General features: G+C 35.5%; 1 protein-coding gene across 8 annotated transcripts in view; it reads left to right on the top strand.

The window, feature by feature from the left end:
* LOC111868561 (uncharacterized threonine-rich GPI-anchored glycoprotein PJ4664.02) overlaps positions 1–21,841 on the top strand; it is a 120,105-nt gene extending 98,264 nt beyond the window's left edge. For 3 of the 8 annotated variants that reach the window (XM_023859321.2, XM_023859330.2, XM_023859346.2), the window contains 6 exons: positions 2,450–2,473; positions 4,034–4,069; positions 5,869–5,988; positions 6,427–6,570; positions 8,612–8,685; positions 20,187–21,841. In XM_023859321.2, the coding sequence (XP_023715089.1) occupies positions 2,450–2,473; positions 4,034–4,069; positions 5,869–5,988; positions 6,427–6,570; positions 8,612–8,685; positions 20,187–20,454 (666 nt within the window). In that variant the 3' untranslated portion in view covers positions 20,455–21,841. Of the gene's footprint in view, positions 1–2,449; positions 2,514–4,033; positions 4,070–5,868; positions 5,989–6,426; positions 6,571–8,611; positions 8,686–9,721; positions 9,791–14,206; positions 14,216–20,186 lie in introns of those variants that run through there. The other 5 variants (XM_023859356.2, XR_002843532.2, XM_023859366.2 and 2 more) reach the window with 5 other exon arrangements.
* The last annotated feature ends 1,064 nt before the right edge of the window (positions 21,842–22,905 follow it).

Genomic DNA, 22,905 nt, shown 5'->3' with positions numbered 1-22,905 from the left:
TAATTTAGAAATATGGTGTTCCCAGTTGGTATTAAGTAGAGACTAACAATGACAGGGGCTGGTAGACGTAGGTAGATGATGTCATAGTTCCTCCAGCAGTGCAAGAGAGTTTTGTAAAAGATTTATATTTTGGATTTTCATGTTTTTTTCTTCCCTGATTTGAAAAATTGAGAAGAACTGATGGTGATTCATTGCAGCAAATAATGCAGAACAGAACTTGTGAGATGGTGTACAGGAATGTTCTGACCATGATGATGAGCATATTGAACATGCTGTTTTAAAGAAATAATGTATAGGTAATGGACTGAAGTAAACAGATTTCTTGCATTTTAAATTAAATGTTCTGTTTATTAACCATTTGCCTACAGCAGCATTGAAAAACAGCCTGTCCCACTGATGGTCTCTTTGTATATCTCATTATGTACAGGGAGATTGAAAAGTCGCGCACATCAAAATAAAAGTTGTTATAAATTGTATTGCTTTTTTTATGTTTGGTGGGATTGTCCAAGTCTTTAGGTGTTCTAAAACACTGTGTTAACAACATTTCCTTGTATTCCTGTATTTATTGCTTTCTAATATTTGACATCATTATCTATGTGGGCTGTAGTTTGCTATCACTTTGTTTGTTATGTGTAGCTCTCACTGTTGAGTATGTGTTGGCACAGCATGAATTTACTTTGACTCATTTGCACATTAATTTGGCAGGGCATGTCATGTGTTTTAGAAATTAATTAGTTCTGTTAAGAACTACTGTAGTTTGTCTACTTTTGCTTTTAACAGTTCATACTGTGTTCAATTTGATATATGGTATACTTTCATGTGGGCATTCCTGTGGATCTTAAAGAAGTAGGGTGTGAGAATGGATTGATCTGGATTAGGACTGGGTCCAGTGGTAGGACCTTGTGAGTATGGTAGTAAAATCTTAGGTTTCCTAAATCAGCATGACTGTCACCTTCTCAGAAATGACTCTGCTGCAAGGAGTTGGTCATTGCATTTGATACCAATCCTGTCCATGAGGTACACTGCCTGTTTGTCACAACACCTGGAATTATAACCCCCACCCCAACCCTCCATGCCAAACACAGTAGTTATATTGGCTATGTGGTTGATATTATGATAACCTTTATGGTTGGATGTCAGTAAGCTGAGACAAACTGTTTTAAAATATAGTAACATTTGTTAAAATGTCACTGCTGTTGTCTTTTACATAGCCCAGTTAACAAAATAATATATATCATGGTCATATCTGTTTTATAAAACTTTTATTGCTGTAAACTTTGGTACTTGAAACATCAGGGGATCATTCGTTCGCCATATTAGTACTGTATAACACATTTAGCATTTTTGTATATGTTTATAATCTCACCATAACAGTTTACACATGACGCTATGCTTTTTTTACTTCTCCCACCCTCCCATGTCTAGTGCATACAGACCCAGTGCCCATGTAAGGATATGAGGAAATATTGAAGAAAGACGTATTGCTGAAGTGTGGTTACCTATGAGGTAGATATGCTCCCAGTTCACAAGAAAGATGAGAGAGAAGTAGAGTAAAAAAGGTATCCCTATAACAAGCTTTGGAGGCCTGTAGGGTTGTGAGGTGGCAAGGCTCCTACATTTTCTAGACAGTTGGCTCACAAATGGTGGTGAGGTGATGAGAGAGCAGTGGTGGTTTAAATTGTGAATGGGCTTCATTGATCATAATCATTGTATTTTGACATAAAATTTGTTACAGTATGAGATTGTAAATATGCCTATAAAGCCTTATGCTTTAGGTAGAACAGAGAAATAATATATAGAGTTATGTGGGTATTTCCTGAGCCAAAGGAGTACTGATGGTCTGAGAGGCAGGTCTGTGGTTATTGTTTTCATTTTACTAGACTCTTATATAACCCATTATCCCAGCTGCAGTGTGCACTGCCCAAACAGGATTAGCCTTTCTATGTATGTAGGTCATGTGTTATTTGTTTTTAAAGGATATTCAAAGGACAATATTATGCGCTCATGGTGTTATATTTTCTTAACAACCAGGAAAGATTGCATTTCTCCCTGTTCTTTTTTTTTTTTTTAATTTATAATAGCCTAGTGAACACTTGTTAAGGTGACATAAAATAAAATTGTAAGATTTGAGGTTTTCACGGCGGTGACTATGAAGAAAACAGTCTTCTGTGATGTTGCGCCGTGTAGATATTGTGTTAACCGACATTTTGCAGGATTGTATCTACCCTGAAGATGGAGGCGATACGTTCCTACGAAATGTCGGTTAACACACTATCTACACGGCGCCACATCCCAGAAGACTGCTTTCTTCATAAAATAAAATTGCCTGCCATGAGGGATCATAATCATGAATTGAAAGTCTGTTATTTCTTTTGTTTTTGTCTTGTTGCCCTGTTGGTTGTCGCTCGATTGTTGTGGTGTGATGCTGCCATTACCCCTCTCTTGGCAGAATGAAGAGAACAGTTTGATGAGGGTAAGACACAAAACCCAAAGCTGTCTCAGAGGAGGTGCAGGTACTATAGATGGGCTTGACTTACATGTAGAATTAAAGTGGCTTGAACTATGCAGAATAATTTTCTGTTTGACCTTTAGGAAACTATGAATTGCACATGCTCTTATTTCTTCCAACTAAACGAATAGGTGTGTTTCAAATGCCATTGGAACATTGGCTTTTATTTCAAACTTTGAACAGATAATCCAGATACACTAAGATTCTTTCCTGAAGAACTTGTATCCTTGTATAATCTTGAGATGTAAGAAGTAATATAGCCAGCTGTTGATCTTGTTAGAAATTTCACTCACTGTTTGCAGTTTATTTTTGTCTTGTCTTACTATCCACATTTTGAAACAGATGAACTCCCTTTTTTTTTTTGTATAATTTTATTCTGAAAGGTGTTCTATTCTGAACTACCAGTGTATTATTTAAAAGACATATTGTAAAAATTGTAGAAGATTTTTAATCTGTATCAGTCTTTCCTTGATAAAAAAGTACAAAGTCCCAAACAAGCCATATATGTGTGTTCTGACATTTATGTTGTCAGCTATAATTTTCCTGCTTTATCATTTTTGGTGTGCATCTTGTCAACATTTTGAGAGTGAAACTATGTTGACCAAGGTGTTACGGTTTTCCTTAGCCTTTCCATAAAAGTTGGGGGGATGCTTAAAATAGGTTGCAGTGGCTACCAACCATGTCATTTCCAACTCCATTATTCAGTGATCATGCCATATGTCATTCAGCACTATTTAAGTAGTACAGTTGATTGAGAACTATTAAATAAACTGAAACCCAGTTATGCATTATGTCCAGGCCTAGTATACGTATAAATGCTTTATCCTTTCTTATTTATGTTTCTGATAAACATCATTTGTCTTAAGCAAGTGTACATGAGAACCTCTGTCATAAGTACAAGTGACATATGCCATAAAGTAATACTTGCACGCTGCATAGTAGTTGCACTGTCAGGACATCCAGTTGCCTTCTAATAGCCATCTGTCAGTACACTTCATTATTAATCCTTGCTGACTATTTATGATACACATCATTCTCTGTTACATATCATCTGCAATTGAGCAGAAATTATGAAATACTTATCATTTATTTAAAATAATGCTGCATGTTGCTTCACTTTTTTGCTATGTCAGTTTCATAATAAATTTCCCAGTATTGGTGTTTCATATTGCATGACGACTTTGAGTGGATCATTTCCCAACATTTTGGAATGGTATTGCAGGAAAATGAATCCTTGAATCATAGTTTTATGTATATTTTTGTATTAACATAATGGTCAAATATCTGCTTCTTTGTTACAACACAAATTGATATTCTCAGTTATGTATGGTCAGTTTATTTTATAAAATTTGTGTTATTTCATTTATATGTTGTTATATTTTAATTTCTTATGAATCAAATATACACAAATGTTATATATTATTTTTAGGAGCAAAATATGGGTCCACAACTGTTAATAATGTAGGTCTTCAGTATTTTTTTGTAATTCTGTAGTCATAATCATTTTTTATTTTGCAATTTCAGGCAGAAACTCTCAACCCATTCGATGGAACATTGAAGGTGAGTATCACAGCAAGAAATTTTAAGTTTGTAGTCAATTCTTCCTCTTCTAGAGGGTAAGAGAGTCTTGTTATGTACCATTGTGTTTCTCTGAGCATTGCTGTTATTCGCATTACTAAACCAATTAACTCATTTTAATGAATCTCACTATGAAGAACATGTGATAGCAAGCTGCATATTATCTCTTTACATTCAGTGTCAACAGCAAGCCAGTATGGCAGCTATACAGGGTCTTGAGATGGGAGCTATCTATGGTCGTTCTTTGTAGATATCCTATTATTTTTATAAAATCAATCCAAAAATATACATTTCTTAAGGCAGTTTTTGTGGAAGACAAGAAATGTGTATTATGATTAGGCTATGTGCTGGACAGCTGATGAATCAGCGTTTGATTCTCGACAGGGTCAGGAGACTTTTTTCTTCTCTGCAGCATTTAGAGTGGTTCTTAATGTCTGCAGAGATTAAGAATGGATGGAACTGTGCTGTCACTCCCTTAGATGTTTTCATGGCATAGTCCTTGATTTAAGCATAAGGACAACTTAACCTTTATGCACATATTAATTTTAAAGTGATAACTGAGGGATCATTTTAACTTACCCTAAGAGTATACCAGTGTTCAGGGAATTAGTGGGGAAGTCTTTAACTTATGCATGGAGGGAGGCCACTCTGATCCCATGTTGGTATTAGATTGTGAGAACCTAACCTTTTGATTTTTCCAGATGGCTTCAAGTGGCATCTCTTTTATGCCATTTTTTTTGTGAAAATCAATTAGTTCAAAGATTGAAACAGGGCGCACACACACAGACAGGCAGCATAGTGATCTCCTCTGTTTTTCCCAAAGAAAACAAATTAGGCTAATTTTAAAATATTCTGGTATGTAGACCTGTTGCTAAGCCATGACTATAAAAAGCTGTCATTGCTAGCCCGCAATGTGCACACAACAGTAGAACAACGGGGTTATGCAATCGGTTTCTGAGCAACGGCTTAGTAAACGTGATTCCACAGAAACAGACATCCATGCAACAGTCGAGGTATTATTGGACTATAACAATGGAAACAGTGTTTTTGATGTGGTCTGCACCGAGGAGTTATCTTGAAGACAATTAAGTTGACCAGTTCAGTTGTGGGCTGGCTGTTGAGTCAGGCTCTACAAGGGAGGCTGAGAAGAGATGGCACTATAGTCAAGCTGACAGTTGACAAGAGTTCAGTTGCAGGATATTCACTTGAACAGTAACACCATGAGCATGGGAAGCTGAAGAATCACCACTGTTAGAAGCCGTTGCTAAGGAATTGCTGTCGAAGACACAGCAGGTGGGGAAAGGGTTAGCAGGTGCTGTGATGATTTGTAAAATGTGGAGATTAGCAAGAGCGCTGTAATTACTTTTAGTTCCGAGTGGTGTAGATAATTGGTCAGTAAATCCATTCAGTCTATATCCCATCTATAGTCACACCCCTAATCAATAAATTAATTAGTTCAAAAATTGAAACAAGGCACACACAAAGAAAGCACAGTGGTCATCTCTGTTTTTTTCCAAAGAAAACAAAATAGATTAATTTTGAAATATTAAACCAGAGGAGGATGATGCTTTAGGAAGGCCTCAATGGAGAGGGCAGGATTCTCTTACCCATAACAGGCCATGTAGGCATAATACTTGAGGGGATGATTATGAACTAAATTGAAGCAAATGTTCACTCAAAGGTATTCACAGTGCTACAGACTAAAACCATATTTCCTCTCAACTGTATTTCAACATGAAGGTCATACAATATGGTAATTGGTGTTTGTTTTGTATGTATAGAATGGTCTCTTCTACACCCTGGCAAATAGTGAGGTAATGGCTGCTGTCAACACTGAAGATGGCAGTGAGTCAGGTGTTGGCCATTCTCCACAAGAGGAAGTGGCAGATCTTCGGCGACAGGTAGGTCCATTTGCCATACATAACATTTCCAAAATGAAAGATCCCAATGTTCAGCTACAGAAGAATTGCTAGGATTGTTCATAAAGATTAAATAACACTTATTAAAAGATACTTCTGTGCCAAAGTAAATAAACTTAAACTATTACAAATCAAATATTTTGCATGGCGGTGCAGTATTGTTAACATGTGAACTGCAGGTGGCAGGACAAAGGCATCATAATGTCAACCATGTCAACATCATGAAAAGCCTAGTGCAGTATTCCTCCTTGGGTCAGTCCAGAAATTTGAAAGAGTTATTTTATTAGTTCATGGAATTCATGATAATTAAGTTTTGATGAGCATGTTTTCTTTGATCATTCTATTTACTTGTCAGTTTTCTTTGTCCATCATGGATTATCATTTCAGAAGTTACACAGTAACATTAAGTATGGCTTACAGGTGGTGTTCCTGCAGCAGCAGCTGGATGAGAAGGAACGCACAATACAACTTCTCCAGCTGCAGATGACAAAGTACACAAACTCAGATGCCACATCAAATGCAGCAGGCAAAGAGTCATGCAATGCTGCTACGCAGACCGAGAGGGTATGTATTTCATCTTTACACAGCCATGTACAGGGCTGTTCTAAAGGTGTGTGACAATGCCTGAATCATTACTTTAGTATGAGGGCTATTCAGAAAGTAACCTCCAGTGAGCTGTTAACAAAAGAAGAACTGAGAAAACAAATTATTATATACAAAAAGTATGTACATACTTTAGTCAACGCTGGAACTGAGGTACTTGTCATATCATGGAAGAAGTTTTTGTATGCCTGTGTCAAAGAAGTCTGCTAGAAGAATTCTGTGCAGGGCCATTCAGAACAAAAGGCATGGAATGCTGACATACAGTGTAATGCTCCTCCATGACAGTGCATGTCCACATACAGCTGCTCACATTTATAGTAGTGATGAAATGTCATATACATCACTGCAGTTATATGAGAATCATCATGTATGAGTTTTCATCTGCTGTAACTTGTTTTAAGTCTTGTAAATACATTTTCAGCATTTTTTTACATGAAAAACAATTTTTTGAATACAGTTTGCAGTGATCCATAAAAGTACTCATATTCGTAGGTTCTACTGAGGCAAATTTTCTAAGCCTTTCCCATCACATTGCATTTTTTGAAATGCCTGTTTGGGGACAGTTGGTATGGTTATCAGCAAATGTCAAAATTCAGACTTCAGTTAATTGAAATTTCTTTATACAGGCCATGTTTTTAATAAAATGTAAAGCTATCCCTGTAACAGGCTGTGGAGGTCCATAGGGTTGTGAGATGTTTGGGTTCCCACATTTTCTAGACAGTCAACTCACAGATGGTGAAGAGGTTGTCAGCCTTATGCGCTAGCCACCCTTTACCCCCAGGAAGATTCCTGGTACTCATTTCTGTTAGAGGCTGAGTTGACCCCAGGGTTGTACTGCAGCCAGAAGGATTAGATCAATTGAAAAATCCAGTCACCTCATCAGGAATCAAACCCACAACCAACTATGCTACCACATTCCCCATTTATACTACGTCCTGTTTGCAGGAACCTGCCAGTTGCATGAGAAAACTTACCACATGATTTTCACGTTTTTCTAGTCTGTTACATATTTATATTTTCTGTTTTAGAGTCAAAACATTGTCTGGTTTGGTTTATTCTTGCATGTCAGTCTTTTTAAATGACTTAAGTGGATTTTAGAGTGAAAGATTTTGAGTATGTCATATTGTGGTCATAAATTCAACTAGCCTCTTCTGTAGTTACAGATCATTATGATTGTAATAGCACCTGCATGAGGTTAGTTGATAGTGCTGCTAGTGGTGGCTGGGAGTGAAAACATTTGTGCATTGCAACTTTGTTCGTGAAGTAACTTTATGAGAAATAGTAAGATGGAGGCGATACGTTCCTCTGAAACGTCGGTTAACACCACATATACACGATGTCAAATCCCAGAAGACTGCTTTCTTCAATAGTAAATGTTGTTTGAAATTTTTGCTGGTTTAGTGAGAATTTCAGGCATTTGTATACCAGATAACTAGGAATTTGCCGTAGTTTTATCAGAATCATTTTCAAAATCATGGGAGATTAAATGAAGGTATCTATTTTTGATGTTACTTCCTGCAAGTATGAGAAACTTATTTTGTAGTAGATTCATTGATTTTATATTTTTTTCCTTTTCTTAAAACACATAAAATGGAAGTTATCTTTTTGCTGTCATTGATTAAATGATGTACTGTCATGACTTGATCACAAGAGTCAATGGTTGTCCATGGTAAGAAGAAGAGAAATGAAATAGGAGATGTTTAGTTTCTCTGCCAATGGCTAAACGCAACACGTGCATATAATATAATATTGTGACGTGGATGACGCAATGGTAAATGGAGGTCACGTGAACTCTGCGTTTCCTCGAGTGATGTCAATGCCCCCACTCCTTCCACCAGTATGCAACGCTCGGTAAATACCCCCTCCCCCGCGGTGACGTGGCAGAAGAGCGACTGTGTTGTTACCAAGGGATAACCGCAGTTGCTACCCAGCAGGAGAGAACTCTCGACAGGATTGCTAGCAACACCGGTAAACACGTGACAATATAATGAATTTGTTTCAGGTTCGGCCAGTGTCAGCAGGACCATCCCTCCTCCAGTCACTGCCATCGGAAAATAACATGGGACCTCTTGTGAGGTACATAAGTCTTTTATTCTTTTGTGAAATGCACCTTGGAAGTTTCTGTCAGTTGGCATACAGAACAATGCTCATTTGTGAAGTCAATTGTGGAAATATTTCAAACTCTGGGTCTGTGAAGTACCCTTTGCTATCCGTTAAATTTAACTTTGAATGTGGGAAATACATGAACTGATTCATGATTCATGGTGGGGGAAGGAGGAAAGAGATCCATGACTAGTTTACAAAGTCAGTCTCCTCTTTCTGATAAGCATCTTCTGCCATCCTGACACAAACCAGAGCAACAGCTCTCTTTACACCTAATTTAAAGTATTGAATCTTTTCAATAAATATGGCCATGTTAATGGAGTTTTAACTATTTGTAATGCCTGCTGCTACAGTTAATAACTGTTCAACTTTTTAGAGCCCAGCAAAATGTCATGTATGAAGTGAAATCCCAGCTTAGGACTGGGGTTGTGATGACATGTTGGCTGACGGGTCTGTTGTATACTAGGGATTGTATGAGATGGATGTGAAACATTGGTAGACTTATGGTTTGACAGGAGAAACGAAAGTACTTAGAGATAAACATGTACTATTGCCATTTTACATCACAAGCCCCATGTAAATTGCCCTGCGATTGAATCTGGATGTCTGTGATAAAGAAACCAACCCTTACTTTCTGAGCCATGGCACTGTCATGTAACCCAGTACCACCATAGTGTGCTGTTTTAGTTTATTAACACCATGGAGAATGAGCCATCTTATCACAGTACCGATCATAATGTATTGTAATGTACAGACATGGATGAGTAAACAGCCTTAGTTGCCCCAGTCAGATCACTACCATGTCCATTGTGCCCCTCTGATCTCATTAGGGCCCTAAAACGATATCTGACCATAATGTTAGAGTGAGAACATTTTGATTGAAGCCCTCCTGGTACCTGTCAGCTAAAACCATGAAATACCCATGGTTATAAGGTGTGCTATTGTCAAATGTGTGATCCTCTCTTTCCCCACAGTTAGGAAACTGCTGTATTGATTGATTTTATTTCAGACGGACTCAGCAACAGTAATTGTTACTTTTACATGTCTGGCTGGATGCTGCAGCTTCAGGATAGGGAAGGTAGAGTGTGTCTCCCAAGTGGACCTTGGTTTTGGTGTGATGATTTTGTTAGCTGTAAACTTGCTATGTTTCCTACACTTACTCCACTGTTGCACACTGTGTGCATCCTAATCTTACCTTGTCCCTTATGCCATCTGCTGCTTGAATGATATTTAGATGGGAAGTGGGAGCAGGACTGGTTTTTGTGAAGAGAGTTTCTCAGGTGTTCCAATAAATTTTTGCCCAGGGTGATGAAATAACATTTGTCAGCCCTGCATGCCTTTAAAGTGTGTGCAGAAAAATACCTGACAACAGATATTTTCATTTCTAGTTGTGCAGTTTTGCTTTCAGAGTTTGTGACCAAAATAGTTAGCCTTTTCACAGAGAGGCAGGCCTGGCCACCAGAAAAATTGTTGTCCAGTACAGTAGCACTGTAGGTACTGGGTTTAAATCTCAGCTGTTTTGTCTGAGGTTCTATATTTTTTGGTTTCCTCAGCCTCGCTTTGCAGCTACTGGAATAGTATCTTGAAATAGGTCATGACTCTCTTTTTATGTACTCACGATTCATGACAAATATTCTGATCACATTTGGTGCTGTATAACCTCTGCGGTTAAAACATCTTTGAATAACCTAAAAGAGTGTGAACTTATCAGGAACATAAATAATATGCTCATACAAAAGTATATATGAAATTCCATGTAGAATTTTAAACAAGCGCCAATGTGAGAAGTTTTCATAGTTCCGTTTTAAAATGTTCAGATGTGACCATGGCTGGAAGTTAATCAGGCTACCCTTGCAGTATAGGAACTAGGATAGCTCAGTCAGTAGAATGACTGGCTACAGGTTAGACAACAGACTTCAAGTCCCAACAGGGACAGGAGATCTTTTACTTCACTTTTGTGTTCACACTGGTTTTTGGACCCATCCAGTCTCCTATCCAAGGATGTCAGGGGCTCTTCCTTAGGGGTAAAGTGTCTGGGGCATGAAGCTGATCACTCACCTCCATCAAGAGCCAAGGTGAAGAATGCATGGAGCTATACCTGTGCACCCCTGTATGTCTCCATGGCATGGTGCTTAATCAAACTTTACCTTTACTCTTGCAACCTGGATATTTTCTGACCAACAGAATGTTACAACCATACTAAAATATTAATATATTTAAAGTTTCGAGTTAGAGAAAGGAATGTTTATAAAAATTATATGAGTATATAGTGGGGAGAGATGGACTGAGGGACATTTTGTTCAATTTTGTCTATTTCATATTTTCATTATAACATATTCTACCTGTATGCAGGAGGAATGTGATAACAATTTGTATGATATGGCATGCCTGTATCAAATATCTATTATTGTCACAAGAAACAGTAAAGTTTCATCAGTACATTGCATGTTTATTCAGCATATGTGAAATTAAAAGTTAGAGGGTGCATAACTGAGTAAGATAAGTCTAGTAACCCATAGATCTTTGATACTATAGTAATCTCCCCATTATCCAGCATGTATGGAAATGGAATGTTCCAATTACACGAGAAAAACTACAGAAACCCATTGCAAAGTCAAAACACATTTTTGCTTTAGTTCTTGTATGGGGGTCATCCTATACAACATATCTGATTGACGGGTGAAATGTTTCAGTTACAATACTGTAATTCCACCATACATTTGAATAACCTCTACTTTAATGACACATGTGAGGGAGGAGAGTGGGTAGCACTGTTGGTGGTAGCTGGGAGAACATATGTATATCACAAATATATTTTTGAGTAACTGTATAAATTGCATACTCTGTTTCATTTGTTTGGTGGTTGAATGAGAATTCTGAATGGTTGGATACTGGATAACTGGGAGTTAAGTAAGCAAACCACTAGCTTGATGTACGAATCATCAAATAGATCAACACCTGTTGATGGAAGGTGATGTTATCTTTAGTCTGGAATATGAATGCTGCTATTAGACACAAAACTGTCATGTTGTAGTCAGACTGGAGAAAAATCATAGTATGTCTGCTTTAACCCCTTAATGATAATGCAAGTGCATTTGTGTGTAAGTAAAGAGTTGGCTGAATAGTGTATGCACATTTATTAGTTTGCTCGATGTTATTAGATTGTCATATGCTGCTATCTTTTATTATTTGGCCAAAAATAATTGGTGAATGTATGCTCTTTTGATTTTATAGTTATGAATAAAAACAGATATGAAGTGTTACTGTCTTATGGGATGTGGCAACATGTAGTCTGATAGATGTTCACTGACAGTTCAAGGAACGTTTGTAAACTTCTATCAGATTACATGGCATTGCATCCACAAGATAATACTCTGTGTAGTCAATGATGTGAAAACCTCAGATCTCACATTAAGCAAACCTAGCCATGCATACTAGCTAAATTGATAATTGGGGAAACAATTAATTTCAGTATCATGCTCATCTGTGTTTTTGGCATCAGAGGAGTTATCTATTATGAATCTTTTCGTATGAAACAGTCATAAAGTTTTCAAATATACTTTATAGGGCACATTACAGAAAAAGATAAAATCTTTGGCAAGAGAAATGTATATTGCATGATGTCATTATGTCTTTACACACAGCACTTTTGGGGAAGTGATTTTGAGTGAGATACAAATACCAGTGTTGAAACATGTTCTGTACTTGCCTTAATTGAAGCCATGTGACCATTTCAGCAGATCTCCTTAGTATAATTTTATTTGAAATTACTTGAAGACATTTAAAGCATTGTGACAACATTACTGAAAAGACTTGCAGCAGTGATTTCTAGACATGGCAAACATGTTTGAAGGTATGAAGTCAAAAGGCAAGGAATTTGAATGTGACAGCATTCACTTAATGTTAACAGCATTACTTTTTCATGAACTTTGCCCCTTTATTTCATACCTCAGGCCTTATGTTTTTATCATACATGAGTTGTAAATCTTCTGATTCAGTCCCTCATCCATTGCAGATTAAAATTCTGCTTCATGAGGTTCATCGGGCTGAAATAAAAGTACTTTAAATGTAACTAATAAATCCTGAGGTTGAGTAAAATAATCTGGTATAAAGAATTCCATCTCTTTAATTCGCTGATTTTATGTGGATGATCTAAAGCTTATCTCTAGTATTAAAATTAGCTGGAATTGTATTTTTTTTTTTTAAGATTAAGTTATTATCTCTGATGACTACATTTTCTCTCTCTCCCATCTTGCTGTCCCCTTTGAAATAGTTCTCGGGGGACTTAATGCGGCAAGTCACTGACCACACCATTTAATAATTAAAGTGAAAATATAGTTCCTCAGAAATACAGTTCACATTTTAAAGTAAAGATATTACTTTGGATTTGGTACCCAAAAATGTTCTATTTTATGCCTGTCAAAAGAAGGCATGGAAAATCACGAAGTCAGTGAGGACTTGAATGAAGAACTACCTATGTTATAAAAAGAACATAGAGTACAACCAAATAGTAACACTAGACACATGAAACTAAGGAATTAGATACTTCAAAGAACAGAATTTAAATTGAGTAAGTGAAGCATTAAACACAGACTTGAATGCTATGAGAAAAATGAATGTCATAAATGATGTATGTTCTTTTTCAAAACTCCATTCATTGTTGTAGCCTTTAAATGGTATCAGGCAGATTTAAAGACAACTATTACTAAGATAAGGGAACTGCTGTAAAAATTCATGAAACATCATCTTCAGACACCTATGATAAAACAGGCTTATTAAATATTGTAGGCTATGTACGAATTTAATTTTAAAAATGAGACATTTCTTTCATAATCATAACATTATGAAGGAGGTGAATAAGGAAGATGATGGATTTACTGCATTAACGTTGAATGACCATAATTTTTAAATACCTACAACTTTCCTGAAAACGAGGGGTGGAAACGTGAAAGCAAGCATATGTACATTTACATTTATTTGTTATTTCATGGATCCAGTCATCTCCCCGTAGTGCTGGATATAAAGCATGTCACATATTACAAATTCATGATGGCTACACATCATTCATCCTTCATCCAATAAAATATAAAATCAAGCCTGAGACAGAATAGCTCAAGTTGTCAGGAAAACACACATAGGTCATGGAAAAACCACAATCAAATTCACACCTTGCCATTCCACACACCCTGGCAAACCATATCATCCAAACAGTTACATTTTAAAATATTAAAATTCATAACAAGAAACAGACATCATACATACTACTACACTTACAAAAAGCAAGTCTCAACAATGTATAATTCACGCACACAGACCATTTATTAACTCTTAACTTTTCAGCCATGTGTAACATGGTCAGTTAACTGGAGATACCAGTATATTTGGAATGAATGTAACTTGTGCATGTGTAATTTTGTTGTTATCCCTGTAAAAATCGTCATTTTTCAAATAAACTGCGATAAATATCTTCTTCCTTTTATGCTGCTATGATCAGAGTTTTGGTGTAAGTATTCAGTAAATGAAATTTCTTCTTGAAATTTAGAATTGAATTTTGTTTGTGATCAAGTTAATGTAAGCATGTATGTGTGATAGACTTCATATGTATACCTTTCATTCTAAACCTTGTTCCCTTCAACTTCTGAAACCAGATTCTTTTCAGTGTTTACAGAAAATATTAAATTAGCATATTTGTGTTATGACATGTATGATAATGAAATGTGCGTTGCATTGAGACAGGTAACACTTCAATCTATTATGGAATTTTTTCAATTAAAATTAATAATAAATATGCACTTTATCTGACAAATCAATTTATATTTTATCTTGACAGCTGAGTTACTGAAAGTGTAAAAAGTAACATAATTAGTCCGTATTCCTTCAGAATGGAATATTATTGCATATTGTTTATTTCTGAGACAGAATTGGAACTTAAAGTCATCATGTATGGGAAATTTAGGTGGAGGGATCATAAAATAACCATAACATAAAACAGTAAATCAAATATACATTCATTCATTCATTTTATTTAGCATTCATAATTGCTACAACAGTAACACTTGAACAAATCACATCATTAAATACATCATTCTTGAAATCCTTTTGCCCAAATGCCTAAAGGATTAGAATTTGTCAACAATAAATAATTACTCTTGACATGTTTAACCTACAATTAAATATAACACACACTATCAAAACCAGATAAATGATCAAATTAGATACAATACATAAATTGAAATGCAGGTTGATTAAATAAATGTCTGTCATGCTAGTTTTGTTAACCTACGAGTTTATTGAGAGAATTTTAAGAATATTTCAGTAAATCAAAAGTCCTACATATGACCATGTGAATCACCGATCACATTAGGATTTGTTATCCATTTTAATTGCTGAACAGAGGTTTTGCTATGCTTGCTACTGTCCCTCTAAAAGAAACTCATACAGTGTATAGAATATCTAGTAAAAATACTTTTAGCTTATGTTTAAAGTCTTTAATCCATCTGATTTTCTTAATTCCAAAGGCAGTTTATTATACAATTTAATACCCATATTGATAACACTTTTCTTAAAAGTTGATGTGTTACAATTTGACACATGAAAATCATCTTTCCTTTTAATATTATATTCATAGTATAAATCTGAATTTCTCATAGAGTATAAATTATATTTCTGAAAATAGCACAACACCTCAAAAATAGACAAGGAAGTAACGGGTAAAATCTTTAATTCTTTAAAAATAAGTCTGCATTATGTTCTGCTATTTACACCTTTCATTAAACGAAGTATCCTTTTTTGAATAATGTTATATTTTAGCGTCCTGTTGCACTGATTTATGTCCATGATTTATTCTGACCGTCTTATAGTGCATACACTTATTCACCTTACTCTTCTCTCTTGCACTACATGTTTCAGCGCTAAAGTCCCATCTTCAGGTGCTTTTCTATGTACGTCGAACTACTTCATTGCATGCCCTGTTGTCCTTATACTAAAATGACTAAAATATGTATTCGTCATATATAATGATAAATTTTAAATATTAAAACTGTTCAGGATTTGTCATCCATATGTCATATCTCAATACGCAAGTCACACCTGTCTTCTTCTATCAGAGTATTCTTCCTACTTTCATGTGTGTATTGTGCTTTGTGTTGTGTCTTGCTCCTGTGACTGCGTGTGTTACACTGAAGATGACACTTTAGTGCTGAAACATGTAGTGCAAGAGAGAAGAGTAAGGTGAATAAGTGTATGCACTGTAAGATGGTCAGAATAAATCATGGACATCCTTTTTTGTATTTTCAGCACTTTGCTATGTTTGCTTTCTCAGCCCCCAAAAATCAGACCGTGCCTTACTGAGGATTGAAATTTGGCAAAGTAAATATTCCTGAGTATATGGCAACTCACTTCGTCTTTCAACGATTTAATAATGTAACATGCCTTATTCAATTTTAGACACAAGGGCTGAATCTGTGAACTCAATTTTAAATTATTTTTATTTTGATAATTAAAAATCTGAACTGTGATGTCTAATTAATTTTTAAAATTTTTAAAGTCATTACTGGCCCAGACATGTCATACAATTTATTTAATTGGAATAGCATTGCTTTGGTCTTGTCAGTATTTATAAACAGGTTATTTTTTGAAAAGCAAGATTCTAGCTGGATCATCACTCCCTTTTATTTTTTCTTGGAGAGTAATTTTATTCTTATCAATTGTCAGTATATTAGTATCATTTGCAAAAAGAACCAGTTCTCCATTTGATATAAGATGTGGTAAATCATTTGTATATAATAAAAACAGGAGCAGTCCCTCAATAGACCCTTGAGGTATTCCAAGTTTTATATTCCTCAGTGTAGAATTATACCTATTCATAGAATATTTATTGTCATTAGAGGTTATTCTATATGCTGAGAATGCAGTGTGATATAGGATTTTAACCAAACATAGATTTCCCCTCTTATTCCATAATGATGTAATTTTTTAAGAAGTATATCATGATCAGTAACATCATACACTCTTGTGAGATCAAAGAATATACCAGATGCAAATGTCCAATGCTTCCTGAGCATTTCCAATAAAAGACTGACATGCAGATATGGTCGACTTATTTTTCTGAAACCCATATTGATTATCCATTAAAATCTTAAATTTAATAATGAGGGATACCAATCCCTTATATATTATTTTTTCAAAAATTTTGAAAATATAGATATAACAGATATAGAGCTGTAATCACTAATTTTTTGCCTATGACCATTTTATAAACAGGCCCAATTTTTGCCATTTTCAGTAAATCTGGTTTCATTAAATATGAAATTTTTTTTTTTTTTTTACACATGTGATGCATGCTTTTACTAGAAAATCATGGATTTCATCAAATCCTGCAGAAGTTTTGCCTTTTAATTTGGATACTACTGAAACTATTTCTTGGTCAGAAACCAGGTAAAAATACATAGAGTTTGGATTGAAGTCCACTACTTTTTGTAATGATCTACTACTACCACCTTTACTCGTATTTTTCTTCACTAGTTCTTCTACCGTATCAATAAAATAAGAATTTAATGTATCTACCACCTTCTGAGGATGGCACAGTGATGCCAAAACATGTAGTGAAGTGACAAGTGAGATTGTATGCACTAGAAGACGGTCAATACATACACATCATGGATATGAATCAGTGCAACAGGACGCTAAAATACAACATCTTTAAATTATTTTGTAACCAAATATCCTGGTAGTATTCCCGTGAGTTTCCCATTTTTTTTACTAATTAATTGTCACATCATTTTATTTGGGTTTGATGCACATACTATTTGTTTGTCATTATGTATTTTTAGATTCACAAATAACTCGTTTATAAATTCTGTGATATCTGTTAATATAACTCAATGCATCCCTTGGCAGTGACATCCTATACTTTAGATTATTTAAGAACCTCATTTTCTGACATGAAACTTTTATTCCTCTAGATATCCATAAATTATTTTTTATATATATCTTTGTTGTTAGTTTCAGTGGAAAGGCTCTACTAAAATAATATAAAAACTTATTTATAAATATCTGATATAGTGCATTACATTCTTTTCCAAATAAATGCCCTCCCATAATTCATTATTTAACATGACTGTGAACTTAACTACATTCTCTTTAGAGAGCTTTCTTTGCGGTACTTTTTTTTAACTCTCTCTTCCATGTGTCTATATATACCCATAAGATCTGAGCCAGATGGTCAGAAAAACCCATGTTTATGATCTCTATATAGTTCTTATTAAACTGTCTATTTGTAACCATGACATCTATCAAAGATTCTGAACTACTGGTAACTCTTGTTGGTACAGTAACTGTATTTATTAAATCATAAGATGCCAGTATATTTTCCAGTGCCTGTACCTGCTCCTTCTCCTTCTCCTGGAGAAGGTTTATATTCCACTCTCCACAAATTATTAGTTTTTTTTTTTTTCCTTTATACCCTATCAACAAGAGTTTCCAGTTTGTCCAAATAAATATGAACATCAGTGTAGGGGGATCTGTAAATACAGACCAATAACCCTCTGAACTCTAATTTCTACTACAGATATCTCAAAGTATTTTTCACACCACAGTTCATGAAGAAAATTAATTTCCTTAATATGGAACTGTTTGTTTATACATATATAAGATCCTCCGTTCTTACAATACTTCCTACAAAATTTACTAACCAATTTAAAATTATTAATTTTTAACAAGATTAGTTGGTCTTCTGCCAGACAATTTTCTGTAAAACACAGGACATCTGTACTTTGTAAACTAGTATTTAAGAGGACTGGTAATTCCATTTGCTTATTTAATAAACTTTGAACATTGTGGTGTAAAATTGCAAATTTATGATTCTTTAAATTCAACCTCACGCCCCTTTCACATTTTTGGTTATTTATAATTTATCTATATCTGTCCATAAAAAAATCTGAGCTTTTTATTGGTACTTTATGGAGTCATTTTGGCTGAAGCTCTGATTATTAAGCTTCAAGTCATCTCTTCCTCTTCATTATTTACTGGCCTATTGTTTTTAGTGCCTTCCAAACAGAATAGTCTTCACCTTTGCTCTTTCATAGTTGTGTGAATGATTGGATCCAGTCAGTTCTTCTTTCCATTTAATTCCAATTGGACGTGCATCATGTACTCATCATATTGTTTCCTGTCTGTTTTAGATTTTCCATTCTTCACTTCCATCCAGCACTAATTATGCTATTAATTTCTCATAGAATCCTCGGTAATACTATCCGTTTTTACTAAAATCAAATTAACTTTATGTTGTATAACCTCTTTTACCGAACTCCTTGTGACTGTTTTTAGCAGATTACTTAGTTCCTTCATATCATCTTGTAGATTAAGTAATTCCTTTTTATCCACTTTAATCCTTTGTAATATTCACCATTAATACTTGTGCCTTTTGTAACTTTACAGTGTAAGGACATAATTTTTCCACTATTGGATACAATACGCTGCTCCCCACTTGGTGCCACACAGCACACATAATGCATGTTAATCAAGACATGTTTTGTTCAGTAGCAAGAAAAATTATATTTCACTTCACTTTTTCACATTTCTCAGGCTTATTGTTTAAACAGACTCAGCTGGAATTTAAGTTTTTTTTATTCTGAAGGAACAAGCATCATTCCTCCTGACTGAAATATAGACACAGTATTTTAGACATCGAGCTGTGAAGCTTTTCATGTTGTCATGATACTGCTTTGTCATCAGCCATACCAAACAGCACTGCATAGAATTCAGTGTAGGGGCTTGAAATTATATGTTGTAAAACTAACTATGCTTGTTTTATTTGGGTGTGATGTTTGGTCTTTTGCTGTAGGGGAAGCATCTGAAGTAAGGATATGTGAAAACAAAGTGCTGAGAAATAATATTTTGGTCATAGAGGAAAGAATGTGAGGATGGAGAGTATACATAATGACGTGCTTTGTAATTTGTACTCCTCACCAGAATTATTAGAATGATCAAATCGGGGAGGATGAGGGGGCCGAACATGTTGCATGGGGAGATGATAAATGCATTCAAAATTTAGTTAAAAAACTTAAAAATAATAAAACCACTTGGGATTCCTGGCACTAACGAACCTATAGGTTTAAAAAAATACAGGGACTTTTTTGACCAGATGAGCAGCTACCAGAAGTTTCAAGATAGACCCTCGCCATGGGATTGATGAGTTAGATTTTTTAAAACCTTTCAGTTTCCAAGGAAGTAACATCTTAGGAAAATTAAAAATTCCACCATAGTTACTGCATAATACATTTTGCTTGATAGTGATAACCAGTGAATCATTTAATTTGTATAGTGACATCAACATGTATGAAAGGTATCAGAACCCGCTGGATATAATCCTTTTAAATTCTAAGATGAGTGCTTTTAATGCTTGTTTAGTTTTTAGGACTGTGTTTTCTGTCATGATGTATCAGTTATACATGTCACAACTTACTTTTGTGCAGTTTGACTGACACGTGGGACCGGAGAAGACTGCCATCACTGGGGGAGCTGAGAGTTGGACGACAGCCAGTGGTGACAACTTCAAAACTCCCAGGGAAAGGGGTCTGGAAGCAGCGAACTAACCTGGCAGCATCAGAACTTGTTGCTGCAGTGGCATCCAGGTCTGATCAATCAGGCATCCCCACAAGGAAGTACAGTGCTGTCAACATGTCCTCAACACTACCAAGGAGGAGTCATATAGGAAGTAATAGCATAGCGACCAAAACCTGAGAGAATTTGTAGATTTCTGTGTTGTATGTTGTGATTTATTTGATCACTAATGGTAGCCAGTGGCCTGCTGTAGACTGTGGACCATCCTTTTAGAAATATGTTCCCCACCTCCTTCCCATGCAACTGTGTAAGGAGTTGAATTTATTTAAAATTAAGGTGGGGAATTGACATGCTCCTGGCTTAATTACATATTGTGGACATAGCTATGAAATTCCCTTTACTTTCACACATTCCATTGTACAGTTTTATCTTATTTTTTAATTAAATTATTGTGTTTTGAGAAATTAAATTGTTATTAATGTAAGATAGTGTAACATGTCTGAATTGTAATAAAATTATGTAAGATCCAAGGTCATTCCAGTTAGTGCTATTGAGTATTGTAATGAAACGTCCAGTTGAAGTTCAGATGTTCAGTATAAGTTGATTACAATCGTATAAAAATCCCAAATCTTGTATATTTGTGAGTACATTTTAGTACTTACCATTGCTATGATATTCACTATTCTTCTCTATATTGAACAATTTCTCTTAGGCCTATTGAAATGTGAGGAGGTGCATTTGGTTGTAGCATCAGAAGAGAATTTCAGAAAATGTTTGAACTCCTCACAATTTCTGTTCAAAGTGAGCTGCCTGCAAGGGTGAATAGTTGTGCAATGATTTTATATTAACTAAAATAATACTCTCTGTAATTAAAAAAATAAACTTTCGATACATCTATCAAAACATGTTATTAACAAAAAGTGCAATCAGTTGTATGTGTATAAATACATATATTGTAATGTGACTGTTATTTATTATTGCCAAATTAATCACAGACAAGTGACATGCAATTCTGTGATGGTCATGTGTATATTTATTGCTCTTTGTACAGAAATATGAACAAGCAATGTAGGAAACTTATTTGTATGTGTACATATTTTGTAATAATGAGGAGATAGAAAGTCCAGTGCATGGCAAGGTTTTGTATTGTTTTGGTGCTAGAAAATGACATTAAATGTGCTGTTTGGATCTCAAACATAGATGACATTATTTTAGTTCTTGTAATTAGCATGTACAAAGGGCACTAGATAATTAAGATGGTACTATCCATGGACTGTATTTACACACATAATTGTCACCCTCACATTATGGTTGATATCCAGTGTTATGGTATGGAATTAGTGTTGTATGCTTTCTAAGCAAAAATCATGTTACAGTTTTGTTATAGTTCTTTTTTACTTGGCACTTACATTTGAATTGATACACTTTTTAGAGTATGTGACATTATCAACTCAGCATTTCAGAGAACTATTGGCAGTGATATAGTGATAGCACCTTTTCGATATATACAGTGCTCTAATATTTTATACATGGTCTAGAGAACCGAAATTAACGGCCGTGGGGATTCGTTGCGCTGACCACGCGACACCCTGTATCCACTGATGTTGACATTAACTTCATCGACAAGCAGCAGTTGCTGAGTCGGTAGAGTTCGCTTGTGAACTAAAGCCCCGGAGTTTAGTTTAGTTTTAGTTTTAGTTTTAATATTTTATACAGTTTTTGAAGTTTTATTTCTTCTGGAAAGTAATGAAAATTTGGCAGAGGAGCATTAGACAAATTAAGGTAAAAAGGTGAAGCTATCTCTGTAACAGGCCATGAAGGGCCACGCCATAGCTCAAGCGGTTAGTCACTGGCTTCCCACTGTGGCGGCCTGGGTTCGATCCTGGGTCTGGTCAAGTGGGGATTTGTGGTGGACAAAGTGGCGCTGGGGCAGGTTTTCTCCGAGTACTTCAGTTTCCTCTGCCAATCTTCATTCCACAAAAATCTCCATCATCATAATCACCCAGAGCAGGCTACAATAGGCCAATCATTGGCTGCCATGCCAGGTGGACCCAGTTGGACTCTACTCCCCACTAAGCGAATTAAAAAAAACAGGCCATGAAGGCCAATAGGGTTGTGAGACATCAAGGCTCCAACATTTTCTTTAGACAGTCGGCTCACAGATGGTGGTAAGGTTATCAGCCATATGTGCCAGCCACCCTTTACCCCCCAGGAAGATCCCTGGTACTCATTTCTGTTAGAGGCTGAGGCAACGTGGGGGCCATAATGTGGCTGGAAGGATTAGGTAAATTGAACAATCCACCTCATTGGGACTTGAACCTGCAATCTTCTGGCTTGTAGCATAGGGCTTCAAGCAACTACGCTACCATGTGCCTTATCAGACATGATTGGAGTAAGTAAAAGGAATGGTTAAAATTACCTTTGGCAAACATTTATGAGGTCTAAAAATTTGGACATTTATGTTCACACCCAAATGTGTCATGTAAGCACAAGAAAATGAGATGCACATTCATCACAAAAAGTAACAGTTTACAGTCTGTGATGGTGCTCTCAAACATAATGCCACCCACCATGGCCAAAGTGGGCCAAAAATGTGATTAATGTTTTGTATCAGTGATAGTATGACTTTGT

The sequence above is a fragment of the Cryptotermes secundus genome, unplaced genomic scaffold (genome assembly GCF_002891405.2).
Source record: "Cryptotermes secundus unplaced genomic scaffold, Csec_1.0 scaffold280, whole genome shotgun sequence".
Lineage (NCBI taxonomy): Eukaryota > Metazoa > Arthropoda > Insecta > Blattodea > Kalotermitidae > Cryptotermes > Cryptotermes secundus.
The sequence above is the reverse complement of the archived record's forward strand: the minus strand, read 5'-3'. Positions and strand labels throughout refer to the sequence as shown.